The sequence below is a fragment of the Dendrobates tinctorius genome, unplaced genomic scaffold (genome assembly GCF_039654945.1).
Source record: "Dendrobates tinctorius isolate UK_male_01 unplaced genomic scaffold, ASM3965494v1 ptg000004l, whole genome shotgun sequence".
Taxonomy (NCBI): Eukaryota; Metazoa; Chordata; class Amphibia; order Anura; family Dendrobatidae; genus Dendrobates; species Dendrobates tinctorius.
In genome coordinates this window covers 29,619,729-29,640,139 of record NW_027361672.1, presented here as the reverse complement: position 1 = coordinate 29,640,139, position 20,411 = coordinate 29,619,729, and the positions used below count along the sequence as shown (strand labels likewise).

Genomic DNA, 20,411 nt, shown 5'->3' with positions numbered 1-20,411 from the left:
TTTAAAATAAAAGTTGTATTTTGTTAGAACTATATCTTGTGTTTTTTGTATCTTTATGCGCCGCTGCCGACACAAACACACTTTATTTTGGAGGTAAGCTACGACACAAACACACTTTATTTTTGAGGGTAGGTAGTTTATATTTAACTCAGCAAACATTAGGGGTAAATTACATTATATGTACCATATTTTTCGCTTTATAAGATGCACCTGATTATAAGACGCACCCCCAAATTTGTTGAAGAAAAGAGAAATGTTTTTATGTTAAATGGGGGTCTGTCTTATAATGCCAGTGTTCGTCTTACCATGATGAAGGACATATATATGTTTTGTATCTATTAAACCCCCATCCTGGCACATGGCCCCCTTGTGCCGTCACATGGCCCCCCCGTGCTGCTGGCACATTGCCTCCTTGTGCTGCTACACTGGCACATTGCCCCACTGTGCTGCTGGCATGCACATGGCTCCCCAATCCCATCCTGGATATGCCCCCCTGTGCTGCTGGCACACACATGACCCTCCCACTCCATCCTGGATATGCCCCCCTGTGCTGCTGGCACGCACATTGCCCCCACATCGCATCCTGGACTACACATGCTTTCACAACCTCATCAATAGTGTCAATTTTTACATTAATGGATGTGCACAAAATGTGCCACTTCGATACCAGCAATCCAAATGCACACTCCACGGTTCTTCATGCCCCTGTCACTCTGTAGTTGAAAATTTATTTTGTGTGATTTAAGTTCCAACTTGAGTATGGTTTAATGAGGTTGGCACACATTTGGAAAGCCTCATCAACAACAACAAAATGCATTGGTGGTCCATCAGTGATGGGCAGAGGTCGTGGAGGCGGAAAATTAAAATCATTACCATACTGCACAGACGTTGGCAAATGTCTGAGTTTTTGAACGTCTGCGAGTCATTGCATCGACCAAATGAGCCAATGTCCACGGCAGCGAATCTACATTCAGCATCCGCAACAGCCATTAGAACAATGGAATTTTTTTTTTTTTTTTTTTTTTTTTTATAATTGAAGTACTGCGTTCCACTTCAAGATGGTTTCATAATCCTAATGTGTTTGCCATCCACAGCCCCCACACAGTTAGGAAAATAGAAAATGTCCTGGAATTTGGAAGCATTTCCAATCCAGAGTTCACTTGTGGGTTGGGGGAGGAATTCTTGCCGTAGAATGCCAACTAAAGCATGAGAAGAGTCTACAATAATCCCTGAAAGGGTAGATACTCCAATCCGTAATTGGAAATTTAATGAGGATAATGTCTCTCCAGTAGCCAGGAATCTGTGGAAAAGAAAATGAAAAACAAAAATCAGTACACTGCTTAGGGTTAGGGATAGGGTTATGGATAGGGTAGTGTTAGGGTTCAACACTACGTACCTCAGGGTGACCAAGAAACATTCCTCAGCAGGAATTGCTCGACGGAGCTGTGTGTCCTGCCTGTCAATGGATCCTTGGACATGTAGGAGCAAGTCATGGAAGCTCTGTTGCAACATCCTCGTGTAGTCAAAAAACTTCTCTGGGTTTTGCTGCAGCTCGGTGTACAAAGAGTGGTAGGCTCCACTGCTCTTTCGGAGTTCAAGGATGAGGTGTTGCCAATAGCGATGACTATGTCTTCTCAGTCTCTCTCTTCTTCTGTGTTCTTGACAAGCAAAAGCAAAGGTAGCAGCCAACTTCAATTTTAAATCCAGATCTTCTAGGAAGCTGTCCAAGTCAAGATTCAACTTGCAGGTAGATACAGCAGCCAAAGACAAGGATTTCCTCAGTACAGTGTGTGTGTGTGTGTATGTGTGTGTGTGTGTGTGTATATATATCCCATGAGACACGCCTACTGGTTGTCTGATGTCAAGGTAAAGCTACTGGAAGAAATTACAAATTTCGAACGCATGCACATATAAAAAGCAAACACATGCAAAAACGCATATACACGAAAGTTTTTGGCATCATGCGTAAGATGAGGTGTATAAAAACCGCTGCGATAACATGCTTTTGCATGTGTTTGAGAATGCGGATGATACGCTGCGGAATCAAACACAAATGTAAACCGAGCCTTATCTCTGCTCCTCTTTCCCTACGTAGCGCACATAGCCCTTGGTAACATTTTCTTTAGATTAGTTATGAAATGGTTTTATTGAGTGGACACTTTTAAGACTTTGTGCTTTCTTAATGGGATTATTACATGCTTCTCATTTCACTTGCATTTATTTCCTATCTTGGTTAAAAATCCAAGTACAATGTGCTCTATGTGTTATCTGAACAAAAGAATATTGAACTAGAACAGACTCAGAGGTCACGTCCTTGTGAAAAAAATGTTCCAACAATTTAAATGAAGTCTTCTACGCGAGACAGAAATAAAACATATTTTGTCCATGTTGTGTTTGTCACAAAGACACAGTAAGATCATTGGAAAATTCCTCTCCGCACAACTCTATCACACATAAATTACCGTGTGAACCCAAAGCTTAAGTGTCCCATGTTAAATTCATGCAAGTTATACGGCTTTATATAACTAGCGGCTTCCGGATCCAAATTAACCCTTGCACAACCTAGCACTTTTTTTGCTTTTGCTCTTTTGCTTTTCCCCAGCACTTCTTTCAAAAGTCATAACTTTTTTTTTTTTCATTTTTCCATCAACATGGTTGTATGAGCTCTTGTTTTTTGATAACGCGGGTTCGAGGTCAGTCTTGAGTGACACCAATCATTTTACCAATGTACTGAAAAACGGGGGGGGGGGGGGAATCAAAGTGGGGTGATATGATGGAGAAATAAAGTAACTGATATTTTAGGTTTTAGTTTTTATGGCGTTAAGTGCAAATTAAAAATGACTTGGCAATAGGATTCTGCAGGTCAGCACAAGTGATACCAAACTTAGAAAAATATTTAACTACTCAGTTATAAATAAACCTTGTAAGGCTGAGTGCAGACGGGGTTTTGAGCCCTGCGGATTTTTCCGTGCAGAATGGAAGAAAAACGCAGGTCAAATGAACTGCATTTTTCCTGCGGATTTCTTCCATTTTTCACGCGGTTTTCATGCGGTTTTTGTGCGGTTTTCCATTGCGGTCTTCCCCCTGCGGATTTGGTAACAGGGGAGATAGAAAACCGCACAAAAGAAGTAACATGCTGCGGATTTTGTACCGCAGGAAAACCGCGCGGAAAAATCCGCAGCGTCTGCACAGCGTTTTTTTTTTTCCATTCATTTTAAAAGGTACTGTACATCACAATGCGGATATGCAACGTTTCTGCGCGGTAAAATCCGCTGCGGAAACGCTGCAAATCTGCATCGTGTGCACATGGCCTAAGACCAATAATTTTTTCGTTGATGGAGCCCGGTGAGGACTTGTATTTTGCATGCTGAGCTGTAGCTTTTATTGATACCATTTTTTCGTACAAAAAGTTTTCATCGCTCTTCACTGCATTTTTTTTTTTTGGGGGGGGGGGGGTGCAGCGATTGAAAAATTGCAATTCTGACACTTCATTTTTTTTCTTTGTGTTAACCATATTATTTAAAGAATTGTGTATATTGATATTTTGATAGATCTGTTATGAAAGTGACGATAACAAATATGCCTTTTTAATTTAATTCCTTTGGGTCACTTGAACTTGAGAAGATTTAATGGCACATACTGCAATACTATCCTACTACGGTTTATAGTAACTAAGGTCGGCCTCAGGCTGGGCTTCATAGGAGGATCGGAGGGCACATTTCGGGGGCGCTCAGCAGGCCCTCTGGTTGCCATGGTAACCCATCAGCTAAACACATCGCTGCTGCAATTATGTCAGTGATTGACAGGGACTTTGAATTGTTTAAACTTTAACCTTTAAGTGCTCACTACTCTGTGATCTGGGTGTTAAAACCACCACTGTAGATGTACAACAGTGTACATGTTAGGAGTGGCTGAAGGCACTAAATAAAAAATATGAATAAAGTGCCTTCGCCGCTCGGGGTCCACCGTGCGGAGGATGGAAAAACCGCAGCTAGTAGATGCAGATCACTATGGCGGTAATGTGCACAGGGTTTAACTGCAGGCAAAAAGCATACACAAAACGCTGAGTCTGTTCAGGGTCACAGAGCCTCAGCGATGCAGACACGGTATTCAGGGTCACAGGAGTAGCCTTAGACAACAGGACTACTCCGACTAGACCTACCGTTAAATAAGGTGCGTGGCGTCGCAACAGCGGACGCAGAGATAAGCTGCAACTGCAGCGCGGCAAGAACTGAGCCGCTGGTAAAGCACTGCATGCAGACGCTAGGCTGCTGAGCAAGATGGAGCTAGACGCTGGCGCTACTACTGGCAGGAACCACTCACACAAACGTATTATCAGAGGGAAGGGGTTTCTTAATAAGTCATTCACCAGTCCAAGCATCCATCACCATACATACAGCAGCAAGTATGAAGAATACTAGCGCATGGCGGAACAGCCATGCGCGCTTTTTATACCAAACGGGACCTTCCGGAAATCTCCAAAGCTCCAAGAGGAGCCAATAGGATTTGACACAGGACCTGAGCACCTGACTCCCGAACTCCAATGGGAGTTCGTCCCATGAGCATGCTCAGTTAAGGGAACAAAGGACTTAGCCTCTGGAGAGAGTTGCCGCAAGCCACTCTCCTCTGCAATCTCTTCTGCAGCAGATGAAGCGCAGGAGACTGCAGAATGTAAGGGTCTAGATTTCAACATAGGAGTCAGATTTCTACCTCTCCTAACAGTACAGATAACACCATACCGTCAAATTTGATGTAATCCTCTTTCCTATATCCGCTCTTATGATTTTTTTTTTTATTTTAAAGATTGACTAATATTGCTTCTCCCTTTTGTCATTGGTGTTTACTCCCAATGACTAAAACCGATTACAGTCACTTAGGGCCTGATTCATCAAGGAGTCTATGCTAGAATTCTGGTGTAAAATGCCTTGAATGTTTTTTTGCGCAGCTCTAAGTTATACAAATTTTTGCGACTATAAGCTGATTCAATCAGACGGACGTTGTACATGCCAGTCTTAATAAAGGGGCGTGCAAGACTAAGAGGTGTCTAATTAAGAGTAAAATGCCAATTAATTAGCTGCATCTTACAAGTACAAGCACGCCCCCGAAAGAGATGTACTCCAGTAGTACACCACTTACATTTACGCCCCTAAATTTTCAGGAATTAGACACCCCTGGCGCCACCAATTTTCGTTATGCTGCCTGGTACTGGGGTGTGTTTACTGGCTGACTGAATCGGCCCTTATGTCTCTAAGTTTTGCTGATTTCATGGCCTCATCCTAAGTATTGGCCATCAATTTTAAGTCCCAGATGGCACCTCTAATGCTTAGTATGCGAAGGGTGGAATTCGTTATTGGGCTAGTCTGAGGTCTGTCCTATTGGTGGTCTTTGAGATAGCTTATTTATCTAGTTGGTATGCTAGTTGAGTGTTGCTATTACAATTCTGCAGGCTATCACTAGAAATAATTAAGGGCACATTCAGACGTCAGTTTTTTTTCATGTAGGAGAAAAACAGGCCGAGTTTCATCATTGATTTTCATAAGTTTCATCAGAGTATCATAACTGTTTGATTCAGTTTTCATCAGTTTTTCTTGTAAGGGTAGAAATGTTTTTTTCTAAAATTCTAACAGTATGCTTAACCCCTTTCTGTCCACCAGGTGAGCGCCGCTGATCGCGGCCGGGTATCAGCTGATTATCACAGCTGACACCCGGCACAATGTGTCAGGGGCGGTCACGGACAACCCCCGACACGTTAACCCCTTGCACACTGCGATCAAACACGATCGCGGTGTACGGGGGGTTAAAGGGAAGCATCGGCAGGGAGGGGGCTCCCTCCGTGCTTCCCTGAGCCCCCCACAGCAGCGCTGCTGCGGGGGGCTCCATCCCTGCAGGTCCCCGAATCCAAGATGGTGACGGGGACCTTCGGGGGCCTGCAGGGAGCTGGCTTCCTCAGAGCCTGCAAAGCACAGGCATGAGGAAAGCCGGTGCAGTGCCTGTGACAGATCGCTGATCTGTCACAGTGATCTGTGATGTGACAGATCAGCGATATGTCAAATGACAGGTATGTCCCCCCTGGGACAATGTAATAAAGTTAAAAAAAAAAAATATTCCCTAATAAATTCATTTTTTGAAAATAAAAAAAACAAAAAGTATACATATTTGGTATCGCTGCGTCCGTAACGGCCCACCCTATAAAACTGTCCCACTAGTTAACCCTTTTAGCGAACCCCTTAAAAAATAAAAATAAAAAAAACTAAGCAAAAAATAATTTATTATCATACCGCCAAACAAAAAGTGCAATAACGCGCGATCAAAAAGACGCATATAAATATCCATGGTACCGCTGAAAACGTCATCTTGTCCCGCCAAAAACAAGCCGCCATACAGTATCATCAGCAAAAAAATAAAAATTATAGCTTGCAGAATAAAGCGATGCAAAAATAATTTATATAAAATTGTTTTCATTGCATAAAAGCACCAAAACATAAAAAAAAGACCTACATGAGGTATCGCTGTAACCGTACTGACCCGAAGAATAAAAGGGCTTTATCAATTTTACCGCAAGCGGAACAGTGTAAACGCACCCCCCAAAAGAAATTCATGAAACGCTGGTTTTTGTTCATTCTGCGTCCCAAAAATCGGAATAAAAAGCGATCAAAAAAGATGTCACATGCCCGAAAATGATACCGATAAAAACGTCAACTCGTCCCGCAAAAAATAAGACCTCACGTGACTCGGTGGGTCAAAATATGGAAAAATTATAGCTCTCAATATGTCGTGATGCAAAAACTATTTTTACAATAAATAGCGTCTTTTAGCGTGTAACAGCTGCCAAAAATAAAAACCCGCCATAAATAGTAAATCAAACCCCCCTTTATCACCCCCTTAGTTAGGGAAAAATAATAAAATTAAAATAAAATGTATTTATTTCCATTTTCCCATTAGGGTTAGGGTTGGAGTTATAATTGGGGGGTTTCCACTGTTTGGGCACATCAGGTGCTCTCCAAATGCAATATGGCGTCTGATCTCAATTCCAGCCAATTCTGTGTTGAAAAAGTCAAATGGTGCTCCTTCCCTTCCAAGCTCTGCCATGCGCCCAAACAGTGTTTAACCCCCACCTATGGGGTATCAGCCTACTCAGGACAAATTGCAAAACAACTTTTGGGGTCCAATTTCTCCTGTTACCCTTAGGAAAATAAAAAATTGGGGGCAAAAATATCATTTTTGTGGAAAAAAATGATTTTTTTATTTTCACGCCCGGGCGTTATAAACGTCTGTGAAGCACTTGGGTGTTCAAAGTGCTCAACACACATCTAGATAAGTTCCTTAGGGGGTCTAGTTTCCAAAATGGGGTCACTTGTGGGGGGTTTCCACTGTTTAGGTACATCAGGGGCTCTCCAAACGCACATGACACCCGCAGAGCATTCCATCAAAGTCTGCATTCCAAAACGTCACTTCTTCCCTTCCGAGCTCTGACGTGTGCCCATACAGTAGTTTTCTCCCACATATGGGGTATCAGCGTACTCAGGACAAATTGGACAACAACTTTTGGCGTCCAATTTCTCCTGGTACCCTTGGGAAAATAAAATTGGTGACTAAAAGATCATGTTTGTGGACAAATACGATTTTTTTATTTTCACGCCCGGGCGTTATAAACTTCTGTGAACTACGGGGGGTTCCTTGGGGGTCTAGTTTCCAAAATGGTGTCATTTGTTGGGGGTTTTCACTGTTTTGGTACATCAGGGGCTTTCCAAACGCGACATTAGGTCCGATCTGAATTCCAGCCAATTTTGCATTGAAAAAGTCAAACGGCGCTCCTTCCCTTCTGAGCTCTGCCATGCGCCGAAACAGTGGTTCCCCCCCACATATCAGGTATCAGCGTACTCAGGACAAACTGCACAATAACTTTTGCAGTCCAATTTCTCCTGTTACTCTTGGCAAAATAAAAAAAATTTGAACCTGAAGTATTTTTTTGTGAAAAAAAGTTAAATGTTCATTTTTTTAAAAAATATTCAAAAAATTCCTGTGACGCACCTGAAGGGTTAATAAACTTCTTTGAATGTGGTTTTGAGCACCGTAAGGGGTGCAGTTTTTAGAATGGTGTCACTTTTGGGTATTTTCTATCATATAGACCCCTCAAAGTGGCTTCAAATGTGATGTGGTCCGTAAAAATAAAATGGTGTTGCAAAAATGAGAAATCGCTGGTCAACTTTTAACCCTTATAACTTCCTAACAAAAAAAAAATTTTGGTTCCAAAATTGTGCTGATGTAAAGTAAACATGTGGGAAATGTTACTTATTAAGTTTTTTGTGTGCCGTATCTCTGTGATTTAAGGGCATAAAAATTCAAAGTTGGAAAATTGCGAAATTTTAAAAATTTTCGCCAAATTTCCGTTTTTTTTCACAAATAAATGCAAGTTATTTGAATGAAATTTTACCACTAACATGAAGTACAATATGTCACGAGAAAATGTCAGAATCGCCAGGATCCATGGAAGCGTTTCAGAGTTATTACCCCATAAAGGGACAGTGGTCAGAATTGTAAAAATTGGCCCGGTCATGAATGTGCAAACCACCCTTGGGGGTTAGGGGGTTAAACCACACTTGGATGGCATACAAGTGCTGTCTGATTTTTTTTTTTTCACGGCCCCACAGACTTGCATTACTGATTAGGTTATGATACTCGAATGAATATCGAACATGTCTCCCCGATTTTGTGCGTACCGCAAAAAATTACGAACACGTGAATGGCTCCATTCACTTTTACAGGCATAAGTGCTATCAGTGAAAAATATGAATAGCACTCATATGCAAAAATCTGACGTTTGAGCCTTTACATGCCATTCCTAACAGCTTTGCTGAGCTTGTATAATAGTGATTGGCATCATTCAAACGTCTACCCATTTAAGTCTATGGTGCTGTTCATATGTCTGTTTTTTGCATACCCTGTATCGGCAAAAGAAATCACAGAGACATGTCTGTTTTTGATCTGAGTCACAGATGAAAATTACCCATAAAAGCCTATGGGTCTATGAAGGTCACAGACAGCACGCGAATGTCACCAATATGCAATCCATGCACTGTCCTAATTTAATACGAATGAAGAAGAGAAACTTTGCAAAAAATTATTGTAGGAAATTACCGATGAAACACTTGGTAAAAATAGACACTGACCATACACTGATGAAAATCAGTTCATATTTATTTTATGTGAAAAAAAAATGGAAGTCTGAATGAAGCCTAGAGTTTATTTTTTTTCTACATTATATTAATACAGAGCATCTGGTGTGAAGACTACACTTCACAGAACTCAAGGCAACAAAACTCTTTAGAAAAAAAAAGTCAAGCAATGATGCTGGCAGATTTCAGCTCTGATGTCTGCAGAATTACAAATCATCCTTGTAATAAAATGCACGTGAATGCACTTATAATTATTATTTTAAAAAAGGGTCATTTGTAAAAATTAAAGTGGTTGTCAGATATAGGACAAAATCTTTTTCAGGCATGTATGATAGAATTCTGAAGCTGCCCAGCGAGCTGAAAGTCCGGTGGGCTGTACAGTGCATCTGTGTAGAGCCGGCTGTCAGTCAGTACCGGGACATGGTTTCAGCCACTGCTCACTATGCACCGAGTGCTGACTGAAGCCACGCCCCTATGACTGAAAGCCCAAGGCTGCCCGGAGCAAAATTGTTAATTTCCTTCCCCGATAGCTAGCCTTTCAGTATGACTGCCAGGCAGAATGCTGTGTATCTGCAGATTAACCCCATATCTACAGATTAATTTGGTTTTTTTTCACATGACCTGTTCCCTTTATAAAAAAAAAAAAAAATTGAATCCCCTACAGACCACCATGGAAGTCTACAACAGCTCCAGAAGTGATGCCTGATCGTTAAAGGATCACTGCAACCTGTGATTGGCTGCAGAGGTCATGTGACTAGAACGCTACGTCATCAGATTGCTCAATTGCTGTAAACAATTTGTGCAATCAAATTTTCAATTTTGACTTTAACTATTTAAATTCTACCAACTACAAATCATTCAATAAAGAAAGTGACAAAAAAAAATAAAAACATGTTAACCACTTACCTCTACTAACATGTACAAGGAAAGCAAAGTGACTGCAAAATTGTAAACAATTAAATGACCCCTGAGAGAGAAAGCTGGTCTGTTCTTCATATATTTGGTCCCCAACCATATAAAAATTAAGTAGAGTAACGTCAAACAAAGAGTCGGAAGGCAGGAGTCTAGCATGAACCATCCTCTAACCCTCGGATCTGAAAAAAAGCAGAAAATAGAGAGAACGGTAATGTACTGCCAGCTTATTATAGGCCAGCTGCAGGCACTAAAGTGTTTTCATCCTCATCACTCATCTGAAGTAAATGGTCATAATACAATCGAGAACATCATTAAAAGGTGATTCATACCGAGAAGTAATGAAGAGGTTATTTTTCTTGCTGAAATACTAAACACAGATCTCGAAGCTGAATATTCTGACCTAAGGGCATCACATTATAGTGATGGGTCTATTCTAATACAAGAACAAACGGACTTTAAAGAAAATATATAGTGCATTTTACTAATAGAAGCAACCATACAGAGGATGTAATTATATGTCCATAGTTAAAGAAGAACTATCAAGTAACTTTTCAGAAAGAAACTTTATATTTATGTAGATGAAGAATAACACTTTCTGACCCTTATGTCATCTGTCCTGCAGCTTCCACTCTGCAGGCTCTCCTATTTGTAATTGACTGTAAGCTGGTGGGAGGAGAGTGGCTGGTGTGATGTCTCTCATAAACAACACACAGATAAATGGGCTGTGTATCTTAATTCTAAAACTAGCACACAAACACAGGCAGCAGCAGTACTGAGCAGCGTAGATGTGATTCCAGTTCTGGAGTGAGATAAGACTTGTTAAGTCTTTTCTGTCTCTCTACCTGTTTATACTTAGTCTGCTACTAACAGCTCCTCCAACCTCCCCTCTCGATAGGATGCAATTGGAGTTGTAAAGATACTATAGAGTGTCTGCAGTCCATCTCATCTTTAATAATATGCAGTTAAGCTGTTTTTTTTCAGAGTGAATGACAAGTTTAGGAGAAGAAGTGACTCATAAGCACATATATTTTCTTATATTTGCTTGTACTATTTATTTCTGAAAAGTTTGTTGAAAGTAAAATTTTCATTTAAATAAGACCTATTACCTAATTTATGGTTTCATGACTGGTTCAGAGCCTAAAGCGTTTATGCACAGCCACGCCATTCATAAAGCAGGTCAAAACTAGCCAGTTTTGCAATTTTATTCCTACCGCTCCCCTTTTTTTTTTTTTTTTTTTTTTTTTAAACCGCCATATGCTTCCAAAAATATGGTCAATGGGAAAACAAAAAAGAATATTCAGAGAAGTATAAGGAATTCAATAATCGCAAAACCTGTATAATTTTGACCTGGTGAGAGGTCTTCTTTAAGCAGCATGTGTGGTAACAGTATCCACTTTAAAGGTAATGTGTTTTAACTAATACAGTTAAAGCAACAATTTCAGTGTGGTTTTTCTTTATTTCACTGCTGGAGTGTTATCACTAATATACAGGGGTTGGACAAAATAATGGAAACACCTGGAAACATCAACAAAAGTTAGTTTAATATGGTGTAGGTCCACCTTTTGCAGCGATTACAGCCTCAATTCTCCGAGGTATGGATTCATACAAGGTGTGAATTGTTTCCAAAGGAATTGTAGCCCATTCTTCAGTTAAAACACCCTTCAGTTCTTTGAGTGACGATGGCGGTGGAAATCGACGTCTAACTTGAATCTGTAAAATTGGCCATAAATGCTCAATAATGTTGAGGTCTGGGGATTGTGGGGGCCAGATGAGATGCTCAACTTCATTAGAATGTTCATCGTGCCATGCTTTATCGATTCTAGCTGTATGAATTGGTGCATTATCATCCTGAAAGATGGCGTTCCCCTCCGGGAACAGTGCTTGAACCATAGGATGCACTTGGTTGCCCAAAATGCCTAAATAATCTCGGCTGTTAATTCTTCCATGAAGGGATATCATTGGCCCAGCGGATCTCCACGAAATAGCACCCCAGCTCATCACAGAACCTCCGCCATGTTTTACGGTTGGGAGAAGGCAGTCTGGATGGAATGCCTCTTTCGGCTGTCTCCAAAAGTACACTCGGCCAGAGGTCGGAAATAGGGTAAACGATGATTCGTCTGAGAATATCACGTTTCCACTGCTCGAGGGACCAATTTTGGAGGTTTCTACACCATTCTAAACACTTGGAAACATTTGTCATTGAGAGCAGCTGTTTTTGAATTGCAGCTCTTCGGTGGAATCCAGATTTGTGCAGCTCCCGACTAACAGTTTTCGTGGAAACTGGGTTCTGTAGGTGTTCATTGAACTCAGCAGTGATTTTCGGAGCCGTGGTCTTGCGATCCTCTCTCACAATTTGCTTTAGAGTCCAACGGTCTCTGTCAACTTCGACTTTCGGCCGGACCTGTGCTTTGCTGCGGACGTTTTTCCTTCTCTTGCAAACGCAGTCATTACTTTGGAGACAGTACCTCTTGACACGCCAAGCATTCTGGCACTTTGTTAAACTAGCGCCTGCCATACGAGCACCAACAATTTGACCTCTTTGAAAATCTGAGAGGTCTGCCATTGGTATCAGGTTTTCATCAATGTTCTTAGAATTCTGCAAAACAAACAGTTAATTTACATAAACATATCACATAACACAAATAATCAACTACAAAACATTACCATATGTCATGGTTTGCATGTTTATAACATGTTCGAAGATTATGATGCCAAAACGTTAGGCGTTTCCATTATTTTGTCCAACCACTGTAAGTTTCCTGACTCTAGTAATATACTTAGCAGACGTCGCCTTCCTCCATTCTCAGAGCCACTTTGGTCATCTTCTGCAGGTTGTGACCTGCCGATCATTCCATGGCATACTGGGCGAGCTGGAGGTGTCTTCTCAGTGTAGGTCTATGAGAGTCTAAACAAGACTCTCAAACTTGCATTGAGAGCTTGTGATCCTTACCACTGACTTTTGGTCAGTCAGAAGCTGCAGTCACAAGATGGTGGAATGGGACTAGAGCAGAAGACTGTATCTGGTAAGTAAATTACTAGGGGAAAGAAACATGGATTACTGATAGCACTCCAGTGATGAAGTAAAAAAAAAATGGTGGCGATTTAAATATATAGTAATGCAATATTTTAGGGTCAATGTAAGATCTCAGGCTTGAAAGAAGAGACCACTGCAGCCAATCACTGGCCTTAGTGGTCTATGGCATGAGGCCGCTAAAGCCAGTGATTAGTTGCAGTGGTCAACTGTGTAGAGGAGCCCCTATTTAGAGCGACAAAGTATATATCAGGCTAGTATTTGAGATGAGGTGATTGCATTGTGCAAATTTGGTCCACATTTCAGGTGAGTGCTCTCTAGCCATGGACAGGGATTGTGTGAATCTGCTGAGCTTCCGGGTTCTCTCGCACAGCAATTGATTTGCTAGTCTGGTATGATGTTATCTGTGCGACGTCATCTGGCCCACAGGTGATGACTCGCTAGCCTGGCAAATCTGAGCTTGAAATCACGAATGGTAAGGAAATTCATGGAGCTCCTGTTCACAGTCAGTAGCTGGACTGTGGAACCATGTTGCATGAAGCGATCCACTCATCTCATGCTCTTTTGCTAATTTACCATACATACTCGTGTAGAAGCCAAGATTTTCAGCACTTTTCTGTGCTGAAAATGCCCCCCTCGGCTTATACACTAGTCATTGTCTAGAAAGTCGGCGGGGAGGGGGAGTGACGTAGCAGCAGCAGGAGCCAGCGGCTGTGGTTGTAACTGTGCCGCTGCTAAAGAGAAATAAAAATTTTTCTTATAGCAGTGACAGCTGCAGCCACAGGCTTCCAGAAGACATCATACTCACCCTCCTCGCGCCGTTGCTGCATCTCCATTGTTCCCAGCACCGGCAGCTCTTCCTGTGCTTGAGATCACGTGGCACCGCTCATTAAGGTAATAAATACAGTGCCTTGCAAAAGTATTCAGCCCCCTGGAACTTTTCAACCTTTTCCCACATATCATGCTTCAAACATAAAGATGCCAAATGTAAATTTTTGGTGAAGAATCAACAAGTGGGACAATTGTGAAGTTGAACGAAATTTATTGGTTATTTTATATTTTTGTGGAAATTCAAAAACTGAGAAGTGGGGCGTGCAATATTATTCAGCCCCTTTAATTTCAGTGCAGCAAACTCACTCCAGAAGTTCATTGTGGATCTCTGAATGATCAAATGTTGTCCTAAATGACTAATGATGATAAATATAATCCACCTGTGTGTAATCAAGTCTCCGTATAAATGCACCTGCTCTGTGAGAGTTTCAGGGTTCTATTTGATGCACAGAGAGCATCATGAAGACCCAGGAACAAAAAAGGCAGGTCTGTGACACTGTTGTGGAGAAGTGCCGAATTTGGATACAAAATGATTTCCAAAACATTAAACATCCCAAGGAGCACTGTGTAAGCGATCATATAGAAATGGAAGGAGTATCATACCACTGCAAATCTACCAAGACCCAGCTGTCCCTCTAAACTTTCATCTCAAACAAGGAGAAAACTGATCAGAGATGCAGCCAAGAGGTCCATGGATGAACAGTGGAGATCTACAACTGAGGTGGGACAGTCCGTCCATAGGACAACAATCAGTCGTACACTGCACAAATCTGGCCTTTATGGAAGAGTGGCAAGAAGAAAGCCATTTCTCAAAGATATCCATAAAAAGTGTTGTTTAAAGTTTGCAACAAGCCACCTGGGAGACACACCAAATATGTGGAAGAAGGTGCTCTGGTCAGATGAAACCAAAATCAAACTTTTTGGTAACAATGCCAAACGATATGTTTGGCGTAAAGGCAACACAGCTCATCACCTTGAACACACCATCCCCACCGTCAAACATGGTGGTGGCAGCATCATCGTTTGGGCCTGCTTTTCTTCAGCAGGGACAGGGAAGATGGTTAAAATTGATGGGAAGATGGATGGAGCCAATTACAGGACCATTCTTGAAGAAAACCTGTTGGATTCTGCAAAAGACCTGAGACTGGGACGGAGATTTGTCTTCAACAAGACAATGATCCCAAACAAAGCAAAATCTACAATGGAATGGTTCACAAATAAACGTATCCAGGTGTTAGAATGGCCAAGTCAAAGTCCAGACCTGAATCCAATCGAGAATCTGTGGAAAGAGCTGAAAACTGCTGTTCACAAACAATCTCCATCAAACCTCACTGAGCTCGAGCTGTTTGCCAAGGAAGAATGAGCAAGAATTTCAGTCTCTCAATGTACTAAACTGATCGAGACATACCCCAAGCGACTTGCAGCTGTAATCGCATCAAAAGGTGGCGCAACAAAGTATTAAGTTAAAGGGGCAGAATAATATTGCACGCCCCACTTTTCAGTTTTTGAATTTCCACAAAAATTTAAAATAACCAATACATTTCGTTCAACTTCACAATTGTGTCCCACTTGTTGATTCTTCACCCAAAAATTTACATTTGGTACCTTTATGCTTGAAGCATGATATGTGGGAAAAGGTTGAAAAGTTCCAGGGGGCCGAATACTTTCACAAGGCACTGTATACACACGTCTCCACTCACATAGGCGTGGAGCGCATATTCATTACCTTAATGAGTGGTGCCACGTGATCGCTCAGCACAGGAAGCGCTGCTGGAAGCTGGAACGAGGTGCTGCGCCTGCGATGGCACGCTGGAGGAGGGTGAGTAGGATGATGTTTTTTTTTTTGTTTTTTTTTTGAAGCATGCATATCAGGAAAGGAGCGGGTGAGCAATGCATAAAACAACGGGATCGGGGGAGCCAAGCATACAACACAGGACCGGGGGAGCCAAGCATACAACACAGGACCGGGGGAGCCATGCATACAACGACGGGACGGGGGAGCCACGCATAGCAGGACAGCGACAGGGAAGCCACGCATACCAGGACAGGGATGAGGGGACAATGCATACCGGCTTATACTCGAGTCAATAAGCTTACCCAGTTTTCCGTTGCAAAATTAGGTGCCTCGGCTTATACTCGAGTATATACGGCATCTAATTTTTTGCCTTTAAAAATATTTAATTATTTTAAAAATTAATAAAGTTTTTAGAGATAGGCAAATTGATTTGCAGGAAACTGGTCCAGCAGCCTGTTCAGTACTGGCCAGAAGCCGTGCAAACCGCCTCCTATCTGACAGCATCTGTATCTGCATCTCCCCTTTTGATCAAGTGGAAAAGCCAGCGATCACAGGTAAATGTGCTGCTGGACAAGGGGCCTGTAAATAAATGTGTTATTATCTCCAGATAATAAAGAAGTTACTTCTTGAAAGGAGTCACACTGACCATGCTAATTCATCTAATTAATCTGTAAGATATTTTTAATCTGCATTGTAATATATTGCATTTACACTAGTCAGGTATATTTACAGTTAACTGGTGCCAGGTAAATTGTCATTAATTTATGGCTTTATGAATGGTTTAGAGCTAATGCATGACCAAAGCATTCATAAAGCATTAAAGGGAACATGTCAAGTCCTCCGTATCCCCATACATATCTATATACCCTGATACCATGACTAACAGTCCTTTCATTACATTACATACATTAACAGATATTTAGAAAAAGTATTTCTAAAGTCCGTTTATGAAATGTAAATGAGGTATTTGACTAGTAACTAATATTTGGGGCGTTAGTGTCCCCAAACTAGTCTGCCCTCTTGGCATGTTATCACATCCCTTGTGGGTGGTGTGATCACATGACTTTCAAGCGCCGGCGTCATTGCCAGGGCTACACATACGTCATGCATGTGCGCAGCTTCTTTCCCTCACTGCATTGATCATCTGAAGCCGGGTGTAAGCATGCCAGCTTCAGAGAGGTGCAGTGGGCATAATCAGAAGTCTTCTGCACTTCCCACAGGGGCATGATAACATGCTAAGTGGGCCGACTAATCTGGGGACACTAATGCCCTATCAACTAGTCAAAGGCCTCACTTACATATCATAAATGGACCTTAGAAATACTTTTTTTTAAAGATCTGTTTGTGTGTAATGTAATACAGGGACTGTATTCTTGGATGTATTAAGAGAAGCATAGAGTCCAGATCACGTGAAGTAATTATCCCCCTCTACCCCTCCTTGTTCGGACCTCATCTGGAATACTGTGTCCACTTCTGGACACCACACTTTAAAAAAGACATTGAAAAACTGGAGCAAGCTCAGAGAAGAACTACCAGGATGATGAGCGGACTGCAAAGTATGTCCAACAGGAAATGGTTAAAGGATCTGGGAATGTTTAGCTTGCAAAAAAAGAAGGCTAAGGCTATGTGCACACGTTGCGGATTCTGCTGCGTTTCCGCAGCGGTTTTGGCCCTGCGGAAACGCAGCAGTTCCGCTGACCATGTACAGTACAATGAAACCCTATGGGGTTTCAAAAACGCTGTGCTGACGGTGCGGATTTTTCCGCGCGGTTTTGCTGCGGTTTACAAACCGCAGCATGTCAATTGTTTGTGCGGATTCCGCAGCGGCTTCATACCTTTACCATAGTAGAGGTGTGAAACCGCAGACCAAAAACCGCAGGAAAACCGCAGGTCACTTTACCTGCGTTTCCGTGCGGAAAAACCCGCAGCGGAATCCGCAACGTGTGCACATAGCCTAAGAGGAGACTTAATAGCTGTCTACAAATATCAGAAGGGATGTCACGGTATAGAGGGATCATCATTATTCTCATTTGTACATGGAAACACCGGAAGCAATGGAATGAAACTGAAAGAGTGAAGATACAGGTTAGATATTGGAAAAAACTTTTTGACAGCGAGAGTGATCAAGCAGCAAGAAGTGGTAAGTTCTCCTTCAATGGAAGTCTTCAAACAGAGGCTGGACAAACATCTGTGAGATGGTTTAGTGCATCCTGCATTGAGCAAGGGGTTAGACACAATGATTCTTCCAACTCTAACATTCTATGATTCTATCACTGTTAGGCAGGGTATTTACATAAGCAAATGTAAGGAGGTGGCGGGGGACCCTCACTTGCTTCCTCTCCTCTGGACACTGTTCAAATATTACGTGCGGCACCTCATTGTTTACCAATGTTATCATACTTGTGATATACTGTAATGTCATGTATTGTGCATAGGCTTTGGGATAGATTAGGAGTTAGTATAGGACCATAGGGGAATTAGAGTAGAGGGGGGGCATCATAGAGTATAGAATAGGAGTGTTAATTAGCAAAGGGGTTTAGCAGCTGGGAGGAGCTAAAAGGCAGTGCAGACCCAAGGATATAGGAGGACTTCCTGGTTAGAGGCAGAAGCCCGGGTAGTCTTGCCCAGGGCAAGGTGTGAGGAGTAGAGAAGCAGACGGCCAGCCTTGGGGATAAAGCTGTTATGCAGCAAGGGGCCCCAGGCAGAGAATTGTGGAGTCGGGCACCAGCTCGAAAAGACCATCCCCAAGAAGGATCCGGGGTCTACGACTGGGGCTGGGAGCAGCTGAGATGGTGTTCCCGGTACCTATCACTATTGGAACTGGACAAGGGGCTGACTGGAAGCTGGTGATGCTGAAGGCACGGATGGGACATGGACTATCCAGAGATATGGCAGTGATTGCCTGGAGAAGGGAGACAGAGCTAATAGAGAGGATAGAGGCTGCCCGGAAGGCAGGGAAAGATAGGAAGATGTCTCTGTGTTTAACCTGTGCTGCCAGTGTGATGAATGCCCTATTGATTAGGAAAGTTCAACTGTTGGAAAAAAAACTGTGACTCTGAGATGTTTTGTGGTGCTCAAGAACGCGGAGCTGTAGTGACAGAACATGAAAGGATTCTGGCAGTGAATGTAAGTGTACTGCTGCACATGTGGCAGAAGGGACATTGCATTCTATGTGTGGGGCGCCAGGGTGTGGGAACAGTACAGCCCGTTGTCACGACTACCACCCTGGCCGCCTTACACAGACACAACTCAAGGTGGTTCGGGGGACCTGACATATTCCCTTTAAAGAGGGATTCTGTGTGTCATGCACTGCACCTTCAGGCCAACACTGGGTATAACAGTGTGCCAGTTTTGACCAGTCTTCCTATGACAAGTTATCCTCCAGAAGGAAGAAAAACTGTCTTACTACTGCCACGTATAGGTAGTAGCTACCCAGTCAAGGCTGACCCATATGAGAGCCATAACACATATTTGGCAGTATTTATTAGCCAAGTTAGAGTCTATGTAAAATAGAAGACATCCACCTATAGACAGCTATGTCAATTTTCTGCCCCTGGTCAGTACAGAGCTGGATATAAACCGTTTTTCTTCATTCTGGAGATTAGCTAATTTGCATACTTTTCCCCATGTCTATACAACTCCAAACTAGCTGAATCTGCACAAAATTTACATTTAAGTCAATTAGTATCGTCATCCAGGAAAAAGATACAGCTAAATAATACTGAAAAATACAATATTCTAAACTATAGAGGTGCAGCATTTTTTCCATAATTTACACATTTATTTAACTGTGAAGTACTATTCAATTTACTTACCTCTTGGACCAAACATATAATCCACAAAAGCATTTACTTCTCTGTCTAGTATCTGTATGTGATCCTACAAGAAAATGATTAAAATGTTTATTCTATTTGCATATATTATTTTACGTTTTATAGAGGAAAATATTTAAAATGTAATAACTACAATTTACATTTTTAAACGTAAAAAACACACAGATTAAAGGAAAATAAATTAGTAAGTAAATCATTTGTGGAAAAAAGACCGGGTTTTTCAATGTATTCGAGCTGACCACACAAGGACAGGATTATTCTTCAAAGCTTTATTGTGCTGACGCGTTTCGTGGCAAATCTGCCACTTCCTCAGGGCCAAAGAATTCTTGTGCCGAAACGCATCGGCACAATAAAGCTTTGAAGAATAATCCTGTCATTGTGTGGTCAGCGCGGATACATTGAAAAACCCAGTCTTTTTTTTTCCTCCTTTGTGACATTGGTATCTACGGGAGTCTGCAGCGACCACTGATTCCTTTTACATTCTGCAAGGGGTTGTGACTGTTCACAACCTGTAAAAGTGAGTGCACTAACCGTGTATTGTCACCCAAAATGTCACTTTTATCGCCCTATGTGTGCTCTCTTTCCTTAATTTCATATTGAACATATTGACATGAACAGAAAACCATTTTTCTCTAATCCCCTCCACGACCGCACACAGGAGGTTGCCTCCCCATCCTAATTAGGGATGGGAAACTCAAGAGGTTTAAATAGCCCTCCCCTTCCCTCTATCCTCAGTGTTTTCCTGTCCCTAAGGGATGAAGAGGATTTTAGTGTGCGTTCTCCTGAGAGCTGGGCTGGCGACAGACTCTCTTAAATGCCTTTTATGTCGG

At 42.0% G+C, this 20,411-nt stretch overlaps 1 protein-coding gene across 1 annotated transcript in view; it reads right to left on the bottom strand.

Annotated features, from left to right (window-relative positions):
- Nucleotides 1–20,411, bottom strand: part of ELOVL2 (ELOVL fatty acid elongase 2) — a 185,963-nt gene that overhangs the window by 49,112 nt on the left and 116,440 nt on the right. Inside the window, exons 2-3 of the mRNA XM_073566661.1 lie at nt 19,564–19,627; nt 10,083–10,270 (exon numbers count right to left, since the gene is read on the bottom strand). Of these exons, the coding sequence (XP_073422762.1) occupies nt 10,083–10,270; nt 19,564–19,627 (252 nt within the window). The remainder of the gene's footprint in view (nt 1–10,082; nt 10,271–19,563; nt 19,628–20,411) is intronic.